Source organism: Lolium perenne, chromosome 1, assembly GCF_019359855.2.
Source record: "Lolium perenne isolate Kyuss_39 chromosome 1, Kyuss_2.0, whole genome shotgun sequence".
NCBI lineage: Eukaryota > Viridiplantae > Streptophyta > Magnoliopsida > Poales > Poaceae > Lolium > Lolium perenne.
In genome coordinates this window covers 193,465,747-193,484,448 of record NC_067244.2, presented here as the reverse complement: position 1 = coordinate 193,484,448, position 18,702 = coordinate 193,465,747, and the positions used below count along the sequence as shown (strand labels likewise).

Sequence of the window (18,702 nt, the reverse complement as noted above, 5' to 3'; positions counted from 1 at the left end):
CAAAAGGATTGTTGGTATAAGGACACAAAGGGCCAGACATCTTTGAAATAGAAAGCAAAAAAATACAGTATTTTGTACTAGTCAGGTAGTTCCGAGAGTGTGTTCCCTGGTAGTACCGAGAGCAATAGAGAGAGGTGTGTCTGGGCACTGCTGGGAACAACCCGGAGGTTCCGAGATAGCAATACCCGGCAGTTTCGAGGAAAACATACCAGCGATTGTTGTTCTGGAAGCACCGAGCAAAAGCGTCCATAACTAACTATAACTACGAATGGAACTCGAGGCAGGACGAGAGAGTGGTGAGTGGATGTCCGTACAGGAACGCGCTGGCGATGCAAGAGGCGATTTGAATTTGAATCCGGCGACGCCGGCGGTGGGGAACGGCGGCGAGCTGGGCAGGGCTCGCCCGCCCATGGTGGCGGAAGGCTGCCGTGGGAGGTTCTGGGTGCTGTCGGACGAGGACGGGGAGTTCTCGTCGGCGGCGGATCTGGAGTTGGATGCGGGGGAGGAGCTTTCTGCGGAGGAGGAGCGGGATCCTCCGAGGCGGCCCTCTCCGGCGGTGGGGCTGGCCAGCTTCATCAGCCGAGCGGAGGAGCTGGGCGGCTCGCTCCGTCTTGGCCGGAGAGCGGCGTTTGCCCCCGGCGGCAGGGGTTCTCTGTTCCGGCAGAGCTCGGCGCCAAGGTTTCGCAGGTTGGGAGACGCGGCGGGACCTGGGCGGCGCAGGTCGGCGAGGGGGGAGGAACGGGGAGTTCTTCAGATCCTCAGCCCGAGGTCTGCGCCGGTGGGGGAACGCGCCGGCGGGGAGCCACGACCGGAGCCGCCTGCTTCCCCTGTGTCGGCGCCGCCGCTGCGGGTGGAAGTGGAGGCTACGCCGGGCGCCCCGAGTTGGGCCGAAGCTGGCCCAAGTGGTGGCCCAGCACACGGGCTGTTGGGCTTGGATTGCCTGGCCCTGTGCAGCATCCCGGAGGGACTTGGGGGTGTCTGTGCGGGGGGTGCGGAGGAGGATGACCTCCACGTTTCGGTGGGCTTTGTGAACAGTGGCGAAGCTGGGGCTGGCCCAGTGGGCTGGGTGCGGCCCAGGCCTTTGGCCAGACGTTTTAGATGGTTGTGGCTCCCGAAAGGATGCACGCAGCCGGACTTAGGGTTCCCAGTTCGACAGAGTGAGGTGAGGAAACACCTCAACGACCCGACAGCGCCGCCGCACCGCTTGCTACGCAAGATCCCGCCGCCGCCGCCGCTCTCGCGCTCCTTTGCCGAGGCGGTGATGGAGAGGGGCTTCGACGACGGGCGGAAGAGGCGGTACGACGGGGAGGGAAGCAGCTGGCGGGCGGACGGCGGCGGTCGCGATGTGGGGCGCGGCGCCGGGCGTGGTGATGGTTTTCGGCAGGAGGGAGGAGGTGGCAGGTTCAGTGCAGGTGGAAGCCAGGAGGGTGACTACCGCCGCCATGGCGAGGAGTATCGGTACCTGGAAAGGGAGCGAGGGGATTGGGGGCCGCCTCCCCCTTGGTGGGAGGAGCAGCAACGCAGGGAAGAACAACAGAGGAAGGAGGAGGAGCGTTGGCAGAAACAACAGGAGCAGTTGCGCGCCAAAGGTCAGGGAGACCGCGCGGCCAACTCAGGTTAGGGGGACCGAGGGGGTGCTGCCCACCGGCAGCAGCTGGCCAAGAACAAGCCTTTCAAGAAGGCTCAGGGCGCTGCGGCAGGGGCGGCGCAACCGCTGGCTAAAGGCAAGAGCAAGGCGGGCACAGCCAAGGCTGGAGCGCCAATCGGCGGCGAGTGCTTCAAGTGCGGGAGAGCTGGCCACTTCCAATCCGAGTGCACTTTTGAGCCGCTCTGCGTGATCTGCAGTGGGGAGGGGCACAGTTCGGCGAGTTGCCCGTCCAGGGGGAAGATACTGAGGCTGCAGTCCATGGGGCACGCCATCACCGGAGGAGGCTTCTACAACATTGAGGTGGAACCTCTTCGTGGTGGTCAGACACCGGGGGAGGTGTTTGCAGCGATCATCACCTTCAAGGGGAAGCCTTTGTCGGAGGAGCAGCTCTCGGATGAACTCAAACACCTGGTGGACGAACTGTGGGATTGGCAAGTCCGCAAGCTGTCGGAAGTGGAGTTCTCCGTGGCCTTCCCGTCGCGTGAGACCTTGAGGCTGAGCACTGGCAGCGGCAAGCTATATCTGCCGTTGAGCAAGACTGAGACGGCGATCCGGGAGGCCTTCCTCGCACCTAGACCCTCGGTGGTTCTTCCATCCACCTGGGTTAGGCTGACTGGAGTCCCTGAGGACCTCATGACTAAGGAGAGACTCATGGCTGCTTTCGTGATGATAGGGAGACCTTTTGATGTGGACGAATTGTCCTTGCTGAAGAGGGACACGGAGCCAATAAGGATGCGTTTCCATTGCCGCTATCCAGAGAGGATCAAGGGATCGGTCCAAGTGTTCGTTAACGGTGAGGGTTTCACCGTGGGGGTGCAGGCCGAAGCGCCGCCCCATGGGGGTGCGGGAGGGTCGGGTGGTGGTGCGCCACCGCCTCCGCCTCGTGAGGAGGACGAGGAGGATTCAGATGAATTCTCGACTGACAGCGAGTGGAACAAGCACGGACGGCGGAGGCGGAACAAGGACAACTCCAATGACAAGGACAAGGGACAAGAGAAAGATAAGGGCCCGGCGTCGACTACCGCGGGGAAGGGCTCCAAGGGGACGACCACGGGTGGGCAAGGGGCCATGTCGGCGCCGCCGCCAGGGAAAGGGAGGGTAGATGGCCCTTCCTCGTTCGACCAATATGGGTCCAATCTGCGGAAGGACACTCTGCCGTTCTCCTTCCCCGCGCTCGAGGGGCATGGAGGAGGAAAGGTGCTGCTGGGGGCGGAGGGTGACGAGGCTGGGCTGCCGGGACTGGAAGGGTCCTCTGTCTCGACCGTGTCTGACCCGCTTCCCTCCTGGTCAGTGGATAGCCCATCTTCCCAGGGCCCACCGGCCAAGCTGGCAAGGCTGGAGCTTGTGTCGGAGCCGCAGCCAAAGGGGAAGGAGCTGGCTGGGGAGGCGCAAGGCATGGAGGTGGAAGGGAAACTGGTGATGTCGGATGTTGAGACGGGTGGGGGGCAGCGACTGCAGGGGCCGGTGCTCCAAGACCTGCAGAAGGAGGCGCAGGTGGGGACGCCGATGGCTCGTGGGCCGCGCTCCATGGCCATCCCCTACGTGCGGAAGGCGACGCCGGCAACCACGTCCGTCGTCCGCAAGAGCGCGCGGAACACCGGCGGAGCGTCGGCTGTGTCGATCCTGGAGCGGGCGCAACTTCTTACCGCGGACAAGAACCTGGAGAACGCCAAGGAGAACGCCAAGGTCGCCGAGAAAGGTACGGATTTCTCTGTCCTTGATCTTTTTCCCGATTCCCATCTTTCGTCTGTGGTCAAGGAGAGCTGTGTTATCTTCTCTCCTACGATGGGGAGCCCAGGGGAGGCCCTTTCCATTATCAGAGCTAAGGAGAAGGTGCAAGCGGCGCTGGCGGCCACGGCTCGACGGCTTAAACTCGAAGCCGAGGCTAGGAAGGCTGCGGGAGCCTCCGCTAGTCCGATGCCGAGGGAGGGGTTAGGGAACCCTGATGAGTGCGCGACCGTCCCGGGGGGGGAGCTGACTCGCACGGAGGAGAAGACGGGACCGGTTCCTTCCGGGGAGGAAGGTGACCTGGCTGAGCGGGATGTGCAGGAGGACGCGGCGGGGATAGCCGATAACTCTCGCAGAAAGGCTCCAAAGAAAAGGAGGAAGAAATCTTCCCTTACGGTCAGGAAAGGGGCGAGCAAAAGGAAAGGTCCTCAATGAGGTTCTTGATCCAAAATATCCGGGGCTGGAATGCGCCAGGGAGGCGCACACAACTTAAGGATACTTTCAGGGAGGGTAGGGTAGACATTATTGGCCTGCAAGAAACCATCAAGCAGGACTTCTCCACACAGGAACTGCGATGGCTGGAACATGGGGGCCAATTTAACTGGAATTGGGTTCCGGCGGCGGGGCACTCGGGTGGGCTCCTCCTTGGGGTTAGAGATGAATGTTTCGAAGTCGGATTCTGGAGGAAGGGCTCCTTTTTCATTAGCGCAGACATTCTTCAACGTAACAATAATATGAAATGGCGGTTTATGCTCGTCTACGGTCCGGCTGACCATGCGAGAACAGCGGAATTCCTGGGGGAACTTGAACAGGAAGTAGCAAACTGCTCCCTTCCTATAGTGGTGGGAGGGGACTTCAACCTCGTCCGGAGGGCGGAGGACAAAAGTAACGGGGTGGTCAACTGGCCTAGGGTGCGACGATTCAATGACGTCCTGGCTAACTTATCCTTAAGGGAAATCGCTCGAGCGGGGGCTCGGTTCACTTGGACGAATAACCAATCCTCGCCGATTAGGTCGGTGCTTGATAGGGTCTTCGTCTCCCCCTCCTGGGAAATGAGGTTCCCTCTATGCACCCTAACGGCGGTGACCAGGATTGGCTCGGACCATTGCCCTCTCATCCTGGACAACGGGGAAAAGGGTCTCAAACGATCCCCACGTTTCTTCTTCCAGACGTGGTGGTTCGGGGTACCTGGCTTTGGGGAGCTGGTACGAGGGAAGCTTCTGCTTGCCTTAGGGAAGGCGGGCACTCACTGCTCCAGCATCGACACCTGGCAAATCATTGCCCGATGTTTGAGACAATTCCTCAAGGGATGGGGTGCCAATCTAGGCAAGGAGCGGCGGGCTCACAGGGAGGAGCTGGTTAAGCGCATTGAACAGCTTGATGTGACGGCTGATGCTGATGGGCTAGATGAAGAGGGCTGGGCTCTCCGGTATAACCTAGAAGATCAGATTATTGCCTTTGATAGCCTGGAGGAGGAGTATTGGAGACAGAGGAGCAGGGTCCAATGGACTCTGAAGGGGGATGCATGTACGGCTTACTTTCACGCCTTCGCTAATGGGAGGCGGAGGAAGTGCATGATTCCACGACTGTTGACGGAGGACGGGGAAGTCACCGTTCAACAGGACTTGGTAGACCACATTTACGGTTTCTACAAGGGGCTCATGGGGGCGGCCGGGGAGGAGAGGGTTTTCTCCCTCGCGCCTGACTTGTGGACAGTTGAGGAGAGGGTCTCGGAAGGGGATAACACGGACCTTGAACTCACCTTTACCGCCGAGGAGCTGGATCTGGTGCTAGCTAGCATGAAACCGGACTCGGCTCCAGGCCCCGATGGATTGCCGGTGGCATTCTTCAAGAATTTTTGGGAAATTCTTAAAGGCCCCATTTTGGCTATTCTGAATGACTTCGCTCTAGGGAGAGTGGATATTGCGCGCCTGAATTATGGCATCATTTCTCTCATCCCAAAGGTTAAAGGGGCAGACTCCATCAAACAATATCGACCTATTGCCCTTATTAATGTCATTTTCAAGTTCATAGCGAAAGCTTATGCGACTAGACTGACCCCGATAGCTCATAGGACGATAGACAGGAGCCAGACTGCCTTCATCAAAGGGCGCTGTCTGCACGAGGGAGTGCTAGCCCTGCACGAGATTGCTCATGAGTTACGCTGTAAGAAGCTAAAGGGCTTGCTTCTTAAGCTGGACTTCGAGAAAGCATATGACAGGGTGAACTGGGAGTTCCTTCGAGAGGTGCTGCTGAGGAAGGGCTTCTCAGCGGGTGTGGTACACAGGCTGATGCAACTTGTCTCGGGAGGACAGACGGCGATTAACATCAATGGTGAGGTCGGCCCCTATTTTAGGAACGCCAGGGGGGTGCGTCAGGGCGACCCACTCTCACCCATCCTATTCGACTTCATGGTCGATGCATTAGCAGCCATCCTAACCAGGGCTAAAGAAAATGGCCACATCCAAGGAGTGGTGCCACACTTGATCCCCGGGGGGGTCACCCATCTACAGTACGCGGATGATACGATGGTTATGATTGAACCCTCACACCTCGGGGTTGCGAACCTGAAACTTCTGCTTCTATGTTTTGAGAACATGTCTGGGTTAAAGATCAACTTTAACAAGAGCGAGGCGGTCGTCACGGGGGTTGATGACACTGAGAAGCTAAGGGTAGCTGACTCGCTAAACTGCAATTTGGGCTCCCTCCCGATGAAGTACCTCGGCCTTCCTGTGTCGGATAAGACACTGTCGGTAGCCGAGTGGCACTTCCTGACGGAGAAGGTGGGACATAGGGTTGACCCATGGCAGGGGCTGTTTCTGGCTTCAGCTGGGAGGCTTGAACTGACTAACTCATGCCTCTCGAGCCTCCCGATGTTCGCAATGGGGATTTACCTCCTCCATGAGACGACACACCGGGAAATGAATAAGTCCAGAGCTCGATTCCTATGGGAAGGAGTGGGCAACAAGAGGAAATACCATATGGTTGACTGGGCCACAGTCTGTAAGCCCAGGGAATTCGGGGGATTGGGAGTCATTAACACGCGACTCATGAATATTTCCTTGATGCTTAAATGGATCTGGAAACTCTACCAGGGGGCATAGGGTCTTTGGGCAGATCTAATTAGAGCCAAGTACCTGGGAGATAATGATCTCTTCTCCCCGCTGGTGCCAACCAAAGGTTCCCAATTTTGGAATGCCATACAAAAGATAAAGTGGTATTTCAAACTGGGAGCAAGACACAAAGTCGCAGACGGGAGGCGCACTTACTTTTGGTTGGACTGGTGGACGGGGAGGGGTCCCCTTAGGGACATGTTCCCTCGCCTCTTCCAGTGCTGCGATAACCCCTTTGCCACGGTGGCGGGGGTGCGGGAGGCCAACGGGTGGCGTATCCGCTTTAGGAGGACTTTTGGTCTCGCGGAAACGGTGGAGTGGGAGAACCTATGCAGGATCTTCGACCTCCACCCTTACTCTGCAGGGGAAGATGAGGTCAAATGGTCCTTGGAGGCATCGGGGGATTTCTCCACCAGGTCCATCTATGGACGACTAACGCAGGGAGCGGTAGTGACCCACTTCAAGGAGGTCTGGAAGACGAGGGTACCACCAAGGATTAAGATCTTCCTGTGGCAACTCATCAGGAGCAGACTGCCATCTGGGGTTCAGGTGGCCAAACGTAATGGTCCTACCAACGGGGCTTGTGCCCTATGTGGGGAACAGGAGGACTGCGACCACATCTTCTTTTCTTGTCACCTTGCAAAGCTGATGTGGGCGGGAGCTAGGGAGCTCTTGCACTGCGATTGGAATCCGGCGGGGGCTGGACACTTCATTGGTATCGTCCAGAATCTATCGGGGTCCTTACGTAGGCTAGCCTGGTTCACATTTGCGGCTCAGTGTTGGGCGCTGTGGAACATTAGGAACAAATTAGCTATGGAAGGGAAAACAATTAACAACCCCGCTGATGCTTTCTTCCACATGATTACGTACATGCAGAGGTGGAGGGTCCTTGTAAGGCCAAGGGACCGAGAGATGCTGGACGTGCTGATGGGCGAGCTTAGGGGCCTACAGACGAGACTTCGAGCAGGAGCCTGACACCCGGACGCAGCGGAGGACGATGCTGCCCTATCCTCGATGTTTTCTCTTGTTTAGCCGTATTGGACCTAGTGTGATGTAATTTGGTACTGTAGGGTTCGGATTTTCGTCTCTGTATGGGTTATGGGGCTTGAGGAAGCCGGTGGTTATATCATGTACTTGCTGAACTTCGTGGTTGCCGTATGGCTTTATATATAAAGCCGGGCCGTAGGGCCTTATGTTTAAAAAAAACTAACTATAACTACAGAGCTAACCCCCCCAAAAAAAAACCCTAGAAATTTGACGGTCAGATCTAAGGAAATCCTTCTAAAAAATGGTTTGAAAAGGATTTGAAAGGGGGATTTGACCTTTAATTTCAACAATCTGGCCGGAGGAACTGAAGAATGACGACCTGGTCGTTATTTGCGCTAACTTCCCGGAGCAATGATGGTGGGAGGATCCCATCGGCGGGGATATGGCCGACTTGGAATCGGCAGAGCAAAGTTCAATATGGGGTGTTATCGCAGGTTGTTCAAGATAGTACTACCTAGTATTGAACTTTGGCATTGCCTGGTTATACGGGGTGAGGAAAACTCATAATATCCAACAGCACTCTTAAACAAATTTTTTAAAAGCCGGGGCTGACGTAGGAAAACCTCAAATGTAGTCCGGTTTTCTTTTTCTTTTTTTAAACTTCAAAACTTTTGATTTTAAAATATCAGAAAATTTCGAAAAAAGCATGTAGACACAGAGGATGTTGAAATTCATGGGTGTGTAAATTTTCAGATTGAAATATATCATATATTGCCCTCTGTAAAAATAACAAAGTCTCACAAAATAATAAAATCTAGATTGTGGTGTACTGTTCACCAATGCTGAAATCAAGATTTGTTATTTTTGCTGAGCCCAAAATACAACATATTTCAATCTAAAAATTTACACACTTGAAGATAACAATATTATCTACATCACAGAATTTGTTTTGAATTATTTTAACATGTTTGAAATGAAATTTTTATAGGTTCAAAAAATGGCCTACATGTTGCCCCAGCTACAAAAGTCCATTCTCGGCTGACGTCGCATAACGTTGTCAAAGCTTGAAAACGTTTGTTGAAGCTAAGCTTGAATTTTAGTACCTAGCAGTGACCGTTCGGGGTACTAGAAGGAACAGAAAAAAAGTTCAAGTTAAGAGTTTGTCCCGAAATTCTAAGCAAGAACTAAATCTTCGATATTTATTATGAATTTGGAGGAGTGGAAGTTTTAAGACATCGGTACAAATGCCCTTTGGTTTAGATTGAATAGATCTTCTGGTAAGCATCAACATAGATGAGGTCTAAAAGGTTTTTCTAAGATTCTTCGCCCTATGGGTCTAACATCCAATAAAACAAAGCAACAATGTAGATGGAATCGAACAGAAAGAAATGGAGTCATTCCTTAGTTTTGGTGGTGACCTTTATCACTTTGTGCGAAGTATACTACCTAGAACCACGTGTTCAAGAATGAAGAGCTCAAACGGATTTTTGTATAAAAGAAATATATTAATATCAAGAAGATATTAATTGCCAGCATAATGTCAAGAACTAGTTGAGACATCAAGGACACAGACAACCAAAAAGGAAAAATAAAGAAAAATAAAAAGGGATCACGCCACAAAGATCAATCACTCGCCATGGCTCGACCCAAACTATCAGTACAACACCCATGACTACAGGAGAGGTTCTACAAAACTAATGTCTTCAAAAAAGGAACAGTGCACAAGCGTCGTCATTGCTCAATCATAGATTGTAGGTTTTCACTCAATAAAAGATCCGAACTCTCCAAACAATATCTTCAACAAGGCCACTGCCAGTTACAAATAATTAAGGTAGGACCTTGGATTTTCACCATGAATGTCGAGTCCCGGCACTCAAAGAGCACCACCAAAAGTGAAGTCCCTGAATGATTCCTCCGCCACCAAAGCCCTCTGATGCAAAGTACCAATCACTATGAGTTGGCGTTATGACGAATAGGATGTACCATGGCAGATGCTTAACCTAGCAAACCTGGGTGGCCCACTTTGGTGGTGAAGACTTCAAGGTAGCCGGACGGCCCAGTTGCTAGAAGATGGAGGCCCAAGTTGACTAAGGAAATTCCAAGCCGGATTCCAGAAGGTTCGAGAAGGAATACTTGTAGTGTAAGTCATGGAATAATTGCCGAAATAGACTAGGATTCCATAGCGGGTTAGGTGTTTACTGATACGTCCAAATCGTATCTACTTTTCCGAACACTTTTGTTGTTGTTTGCCCTCTAATTTGCGTGTTTTGACTACAACTAACACGGACTAACGTTGTTTTCAGCAGAATTGCTCTGATGTCTCATTTTTGTGCATAAAACCAACTTTCAAGAAAATTCCTAGAAAATATCGCAAAGTCTTTATCTCACCCGAAGACTCACGGAGCCAGAAGACGAGACAGAGAAAGGCCACGAGGGGCCCACACCTGGCCTAGGCACGGGCCAGCCCTGGTCGCGCCTAGGGTTGGTGTGGCCACCTAGGCCACCCCCTCGACCTCTCCTCCGAACTATATGAAGCCTCTGACCCTAAAAAACAGAGGGGGGTTCGATGTTTTTCTAGAAAGAGTTCCGCTGCTCCGCCACCAAAAACCCCAATCCGGGAACCAGAAACTCCGTTCTGGCACCCTGCCGGGACGGGGAATTGGAGGAGATCATCGCCATCACCGACGCCTCTCCATCAACCATCCATGATTCCTCCATCCATGTGTGAGTAATTCCCCGATGTACGTTGTAGGGGATGGTAGGGATCGGATGAGATTGTTCATGTAATAGCAATAAGATTGTTAGGGGCATAGTGTCTACTATCCGTTGTTAGTATTTTTGACATTGTTGCAACTTTTTATGCTTAATGCTTGTCACTTTGGGCCCGAGTGTCATGATCTCAGATCTGAACATGTTATTGATTCATGAGGATAATTATTGTTTTTTATCATATCTGCAAGTTGTATACACATTTCGTTGTCCGGAACCCGGCCCCAAAGTGACAATAATTGGGATAACCATAGGGGATGGCTATGATGTGAGGATCACGTGTGTTCACGGAGTGTTAATGTTTTGTTCCGGTACTCTATTAAAAGGAGTACATTAATTGTCACTAGATTCCCTTGAGGCCCCGCTGCAAACGGGCTGGTAGGACAAAAGATGTCGTGCAAGTTTCTCCTTGCGAGCACGCACGACTAAACAGGAACACACGCCTATGGTTATTTAACACTAGGATGCTTTTATCATCATTACTTGCACTGCTCATGTCTTGCTTATTATATAAATTATCTTATCCATGCAGCGCCCGTTCAGCCATCCATGTGCCTATAGTATTTTAATCATGATGTCTACTACAATCATCGCTAGTGTTGTTTTTATTTCATTATTGTTGTTACTTCCCTACTACCACTTCTATAAAACTGTTACTATTGATAAATTATTGCGAGCAAGTCTATTTTCAGGTGCAGCTGAATTGACAACTCATCTGTTAAAGCTTATAAATATTCTTTGGCTCCCCTTGTGTCGAATCAATAAATTTGGGTTTTACTTCCCTCGAAGACTGTTGTGATCCCCTATACTTGTGGGTCATCGTTTACCTCCATCAAACTCTAGGTCGTGTCGCCATTATAAGCCGGCCTAGGGACAACCTTTTGGGAACGATACAATAGGAGATGACACAAGACAAACATCATTGTAGCATGTACTTTGTTGTTACAGTGAATTATAGCAGGACGTAGCGATCCTCCATCGAGAAAACATGAACCTGGGTAAACCGTTGAGTTACACTATACCGAGCATTCCGCCGTCTAGCTCCGCTAGTAACCCTAAGTCGTGAGTACCCCTTCATGGCACTACCATTATCAAAGCAATGACAGTTAGCGCCCACCATGGGGCAAGTAACATCAGGAGTTGAGTATCGAGCGAAAGCACTTGGAGGCATCGGCGATACCATGGTGGTCGGTCGGGTTGTCTTATTCGGCGGCACTTAATTCATCACGGCAAAAACCTTCATGTTAGCTTCCCACAACATCGCCGCCTACACGGTCATCCCGATCAGCGGCATCGACATATTTTTAGGCTTCACCTCAGTGCAGACGGCATACGAAGCAATCCCCACCTGGCCCTCCCTAGATGCGGAAACCGTAGTGGAAATCAGATCTAGATCTACTCTCTGTGTTGATCCAGCCGAGTTCCAGATCGGAAAAAAAACTCTACTCATACCCTCTCCACTCTTGAGGAGGAGATCATGGTCGCAGCTGGATCTACATCTGTCCTCCCAGTTGAGAGTCCTGACTACGTTTAGCACCACTTTGTGGTCCATGTTGATGTTGACTCGGGTTCTTCCAAAGACAGTGAAGACCATGAATCTGTGCTCCTCGCCATCAAAGAGGAGTCTGATAACATGGGCATGACCCTTCGGGTGCCCACTTTTAACATACCTGGTGCGACATAACCGGAGGCCCGCCTGATGACCTGCTAAGGACCATGAAGCCAAGATGATCTAGCAACTATGAAGCATTCAAGGCCCATGTTCATGGTGTGCAAAACAAGGACATGCCCAAGACAAGGAACCCTAGAGGCCATCTTCAACTTATAATCGATCTGGACAGGATACGACCTAGCCTCCTATATAAAGGCTAGGAGGGGTCATCAAAGAGAGGACACATAGATCGCAATCTACGCCACCATAGCCATCACAATAACATTGTAACTTTCATCGACAAGATAAGACAAGCAGGAAGTAGGGTATTACCCTCCAGGGGCCTGAACATGGGTAAATTTTGCCTTTATCTTTGCTTGTTAGCCGACAAACTCGCCAACGAACATCTATCTCCCTAAATCCCAGGTCCATCCACATGGACATTGTCGTGGATACACCACGTCAATTGGCAACGTCTGAGGGGAACCTATACACTGGAGTCACCGCTTTGGAGGCTCCAACCTCAATGGTCTACGACTCGCCTATTTCCGATGAGCATGTCTACTTCGCCTCCCTCATGTTCATCCCGCACCCACCGGCCTCGCGTCCGGCCTTCAACTCATTCCATGAGGGAATCGATGTGGCACTTGGAGATGTGCATCTCCACATCAACACGATGGGCACCCTTTGCCTCGCGGACCCAATTTATTCGAATTTGGGGAGTCAACCTCGTCACCAACCACCGTAACGCATACTTCACCATCAACCGCCATCTCCTCCAGCGATCCAAAATCGATCCCAACATCAATATTCTGCGTCGATTGCGACTCCTACATGTCGTGGGTCCGAACGACTTCATCGGGGACCGCAGCGGCAGTTCCACTGACCACGAGATCTGCAACAGTGGTGTGTACCCGACACATTTCCTCTGTGCGATTATCGACCCCATCACCGGATTCGACGATGGGAACCCCAAAATAGGAGACTGGACCAACGTCAATATCCCTCTGGAGGCTTGGGCCAAGGCGAAGGAGGCCTTGAGAGGCTCGTGTTGGAGATATGCCCAAGAGGCAATAATAAAAGTGGTTATTATATATCTTTGTGTTTATGATAAATGTTTATATACCATGCTATAATTGTATTAACCCAAACATTGATACATGTGTGTTATGTAAACAACAATGAGTCCCTAGTAACCCTCTTGTATAACTAGCTTGTTTATTAATAGATGATCATAGTTTCATGATCATGAACATTGGATGTTATTAATAACAAGGTTATGTCATTATGTGAATGATGTAATGGACACACCCAATTAAGCGTAGCATAAGATCACGTCATTAAGTTATTTGCTATAAGCTTTCGATACATAGTTACCTAGTCCTTTCGACCATGAGATCATGTAAATCACTTATACCGGAAAGGTACTTTGATTACATCAAACGCCACTGCATAAATGGGTGGTTATAAAGGTGGGATTAAGTATCCGGAAAGTATGAGTTGAGGCATATGGATCAACAGTGGGATTTGTCCATCCCGATGACGGATAGATACTCTGGGCCCTCTCGGTGGAATGTCGTCTAATTAGCTTGCAAGCATATGAATGGTTCATAAGAGACCACATACCACAGTACGAGTAAAGAGTACTTGTCAGGAGATGAGGTTGAACAAGGTATAGAGATACCGATGATCAAACCTCGGACAAGTAAAATATTGCGTGACAAAGGGAATCGGTATCGTATGTGAATGGTTCATTCGATCACTAAGTCATCGTTGAATATGTGGGAGCCATTATGGATCTGTAGATCCCGCTATTGGTTATTGGTCGGAGTGAGGTCTCAACCATGTCTACATAGTTCGTGAACTGTAGGGTGACACACTTAAGGTTTGATGTCGTATTAGTAGATATTGAATATGGAATGGAGTTCGAAGTTTTGTTCGGAGTCTCGGATAGGATCCAGGACATCACGAGGAGTTCCGGAATGGTCCGGAGAATAAGATTCATATATAGGAAGTCATTTTATAAGTTCGAAAATGATCCGGTGCATTTATGGAAGGTTCTAGAAGGTTCTAGAAAAGTCCGGAAGAAATCACTATGGAAGGCGGAGTCCCGGAGGGACTCCACCTAGCATGGCCGGCCAACCATAAGGGGTGGAGTCCCAGGTGGACTCCACCAAAGGTGGCCGGCCACCCCCTCCCAAGGAAAGGTGGGAATCCCACCTAGAGTGGGAATCCCACCTTGGGTAGGTTTCATGTCATATGGAAGGTTTTGGTTTGGGGTCTTATTCGAAGACTTGTAGACCAACTCTTGGGGGTTCCACCTATAAAAAGAGGGACAAGGGGAGGGGGCCGGTGACATAGGCATCCCTAATGGGCCTGCCGAAGATGGTACCAGGGGTTTACTGAAGGCCCACGACTTGAAGAATAAGAAGAATCGGAAGCCCAAGTTATTATTAAGGAAAGCTAGAGTTGTATTAGGAAATAATGCTTGTAATCTTGCGGGATGGGTTGGAAACCCTCCCGGACTCTGTAACTTGTGTATTATGAATCCCTCGGCTCCGCCTCTTATATAAGGGGGAGTCGAGGGACAAAGAAACCATCGATTCATTGTCTCAAAAAACCCTAGTTTTCACATCGTCGAGCACTTTTCGGCTGAAACCTTCGAGATCTACTTGTCCTCTACTTCCGACTAAAACCCTAGTCTACAACTTGTAGGCATTGATAAGTTAATCCCTTGTCAATTGGCGCCGTCTGTGGGAATTAGAGGCGTCAAGGATCTGATCTCGATGGCACGTTCAAGATCGTCGACTTCGTCAACTGCAAGCAACGCGATGGACAGAGGTAAACAGATCAAAACTGGTCTAGTCGATTTTGTTCCTCACCCGCCCTCCCGTTTGGATGCATATGCGTATCTGGAGGAGCCTATGGAGATGACGTTCGGAAGGTTTCACTTTCGCATCGAGAAAGAAGGGGCGTATCATCTCGAAATTCCAATCTCATCGGGATTATCAGCGGTCGATGCCGATTTTTCAAGTTCTACATCGTCAATCGAGTCAGGCGACGAGGAGATTTCGTCGCCACGCTTCATCAGCACCATGGAAAGCGAAAAACTCGTCAATCTCTTCAGCGACATGTCTTTCGAGTCATCTGCGGACTCCGATATAAGCAATGACTCAAGCAACATCGACAGCTTCAACTTCATCGACAGATCCACTATTGTTGGAGAGGTCTTCACCAACCTCTATGATGGTGCCACCAAACCCAACATGGTTCAGTATCCAAAATATCATCAGATCTATACAATCGGAGATCCGAGTCGCCCACAAGAGGAGACATCAGAGAACTTCAACGAGGCGGGAAATCCATATGTCGATCCTGCAGATCTAACGAGATCCAAGAGAGATGGTGCGATTTCCGCAGGAAGTATGGGATCGAGTCGCAAGAGCTATTAATGGTACAGAGCCAATGACCGTAACGGCGACACCTGAGGAGTTACAAGCATATCAATATAGGCTTGCACGTACCAGGCGGGAGCTCGAGAAGCAGAAAATCGGGTTGGATAGAAGGCAGGAAGCAGCCTCTGCGTCAAGCAGGCGAAGAGCTAACTTGAGTCAACATTCTGGTACTTCGGGAGATAGTCACAGAGCAGCTCGAAATAGAGCGAGATCTCGGCTGCAAAATATACCTGAGGCAGATAGGGAGAATCTGGTTCAAAACCTCGACATGTCCTTTATGTCGATAGACACGAGGGGGAATATCATCCCTAAGACACCAGAAGCTGGATACATGGCGACGCAAGCGTTCATCCTCGCATCCAAGCCACCTCCCGGAGATCCAAGAGAAGCATTGTACAACATGGCTATGGTAGGAGTTGGAGCCATGGGAACTGCGTTCGTAAATTCACCTCCCGAAGGATCAGCAAGGCAAAATAGTCCACGACCTATTGCAGCAGCACCAGGTCCCGAGAGAACAAGTGGAGCAAGAGACACAGCAGCACAGGCACGGGTGGACAGAGCACGACAAAATAGAAGGGAACATCGGCATTCCCCAGAGATAGATGACGAGGATATGTGTGGGCTGCCGTGCTTTACAAGGAGGGTCCGGAAAACTCGAGTTCCTTCAGGGTTTAAATTACCCGATAATTTCAAAAAAATTGATGGCTTGCAAGACCCAGAGGATTGGCTAATCGATTATCTCAAGACGGTGAAGCTGATAGGAGGAACCAGAGCAACAGCCATGCAGAGCATCCAAGTACATCTAAGTGGAGCCGCGCGATCTTGGATAAAGAAGCTTCCTCCGGGTTCCATCGACAGCTGGGACAGTTTCGAGGATGTGTTCATCAAGAACTTCCGATCCACCTGCAAAAAACCCGCATCACTAGAAGAGTTGAGAGCGTGTCGGCAAAAGCATGATGAATCAATGAGAAAGTACATCCAAAGGTGGAATATCATTAAAAACTCGGCAGAGAACATATCTGACGAGAGAGCGATAGATGCGTTTGTAGCAGGAATCCGACGAGGAGATTTTGTCGAAGACTTGGTGACAAGGTATCAACTTGTCAATGCCTACGGGTTGTAGACTAGGGTTTAGTTGGAAGTAGAGGGCAAGTAGATCTCGAAGGTTTCAGCCAAAAAGTACTCGACGATTATGAAAATTAGGATTTGAGAGACAATGATTCGATGCTTTCTTCGTCCCTCGACTCCCCCTTATATAGGAGGCGGAGCCGAGGGATTCGTGTTGTACAAGTTACAGAGTCCGGGACGGTTTCTAACTCATCCCGCAAGATTACAAATAATGCTTCCTATTACAACTTCTAGCTTTCCTTAATAATATCTTGGGCTTCCGAATCTTCTTATTCTTCGGGCAGTGGGCCTTCAGTAAACCCCGGGTACTATCTTCGGCAGGCCCATTGGGGATGCCTATGTCAGTAGCCCCCGAGATTTTGCTTGAATCGTAGAGTCAGGGAAAATCTCAACTGTTTATTTTTACTCAACAACTTAAAACCTTTCTATATTTCTTCACATAAATTTCTATATTGTACAGGGATAATGGTAGTTGGGGCTAGTTCATCTGACGGATCAGGTACTAGTTAACTGCTCTAGTGGCAATCCGCAAAAACCTACTTCAAAATCACGTCCCTAGACATGATCTCGGGATACTGGTGTAAACTTCGACAGGTGCCGCTTAAGGTCTTACCATTCTGTCGAGTCCCAGTCAAATTTATCGGGTACCTAATGCGTCCGTTAGGATTTTTCTTCGTATCTGTTGATACGGATAAAAGTAGCAAACCGACGTCAGAGACGGCGCCACGCCACACAGAACGGATCTGGGGTCTTACCTTCGCAAATTTGTGGCATTCAGAAATTGATCGCAACTTTGGCGTTCTGAGAATATATTGTCGAGTGCTTATTCGGCTGTTGGAATGGCACATTTTATTGAGTCAAAGATGACTTATATTGCTCTCCCGATGGGAGTATATGCAGAGTTATTTATAACTCGAAATATACTCTTTTACTCTTCTATCTTTCTTCTTTTCATTGTTTCTTTCTTTTTTATAACTTCATCGGGCACGCGAACAGCGTTCCCGATGGGAGTAGCCCCCGAGGCTACAGCCAAGGACTTGTGCTGGGGTGTAGGCTCCACGTCTTATGCCGCTATATTTTCTTTCTCTCCCGAAGTTTTACAATTTTCTCGGGTGCGCGAACAGCGCTCCCGGTGGGAGTAGCCCCCGAGGCTATGAACAAATATTTGTATTTGATCATAGGCTCATGCCATTTCTATTTTGTCTGTCTTGATCTTTTCATGTTTTCAAAGTAGCCCCCGAGCATTTGATCAAAAACTTGTATTTGATCAAAGGCTCACCAATATTTTTCCATGTCGCCTTTTTTATGAAACTGTTGAGGCGAATTTTTTCCTGCAAAGGTGACGTTATTGCTGATGATAGCCACGATTTCGAGTCCGAAAATTGCGAGAATTATTCTCCCGCTGCCTTGCGGGCCCAAAATAACCATTATCTTGACACGTCGTGCAGGTGGGAGACACACGTCCTCTGCTTTTCCTGGCGCACGTACCGTAACTTCTCAATGTTAAAATACTTTTTTGCCCTTGTTTCCTTGTGGTTATCATCTACCGCACACTTTTTCCATCCAACGGTCCGCCGCTTCGCCGCACCTCTATATAAGATCTCCTTCTTCTTCCTCGAGCACTTCCGCTCGCGCCGTTCTCCTGCTCTCCTCTGCGAAACCTCCTCCTGCGCTCCACAATTCCCTAAGCTCATATTCTCCAAGCTGCATTCCTGCGCCATTGTTAATGCCACTGCGGCGTTTGATCAAGCACAGCACGCCGGAATCATCAATGGCTGCCGTGGATCTGGGAACCGCGGAATGGGAAAGGTCCAAGATTTCCACCCAGGACATCAATCTGTTGAAGAAGCTAGGGATCAGCAAGAAGCCCAAAGCGCTGAGCTTCCCTAGTGAGGAAAGCTACCCAACCCCTCCAATGGGGTATCGGGTAAGTTTCATCGACCATCTCATCCGCGGTCTCTCCGCCCCCATTCATCCTTTCCTCCGCGGATTGCTTTTCGTTTATGGTCTGCAACTTCACCACCTCACGCCAAATTCTATCCTCCACATCTCCATTTTCATCACCCTCTGCGAGGCCTTCCTTGGCGTCCAGCCTAACTGGGCGCTATGGAAGCGCATTTTCTTTTGTCGCTGTAATGGCTCTCCCAATGTCACCTATAATATAGGCGGCGTTGTTATTTCCGTTCGCCCCACAGTCGACTACTTCGACGTCAAACTCCCTGA

The 18,702-nt window shown here is 50.5% G+C and overlaps 1 protein-coding gene across 1 annotated transcript; it reads left to right on the top strand.

Annotated features, from left to right (window-relative positions):
• The first annotated feature begins 1,906 nt into the window (after window positions 1-1,906).
• On the top strand, window positions 1,907-10,336 carry LOC127317212 (uncharacterized). Its single transcript, XM_051347738.1, has 2 exons — window positions 1,907-3,347; window positions 7,366-10,336. Exons 1-2 carry the CDS (start codon window positions 1,907-1,909, stop codon window positions 7,428-7,430), a joined length of 1,506 nt encoding a protein of 501 aa, XP_051203698.1. The 3' UTR covers window positions 7,431-10,336.
• The last annotated feature ends 8,366 nt before the right edge of the window (window positions 10,337-18,702 follow it).

What these genes read in the sequence shown, in the direction of transcription:
- LOC127317212 (XM_051347738.1), top strand. Translation starts at nt 1,907, where the DNA reads ATGGGGCACGCCATCACCGGAGGAGGCTTCTACAACATTGAGGTGGAA. An exon ending in CGCCAAGGTCGCCGAGAAAG is followed by an intron (nt 3,348 to 7,365) that starts GTACGGATTTCT and finishes ACGTACATGCAG; the next exon opens with AGGTGGAGGGTCCTTGTAAG.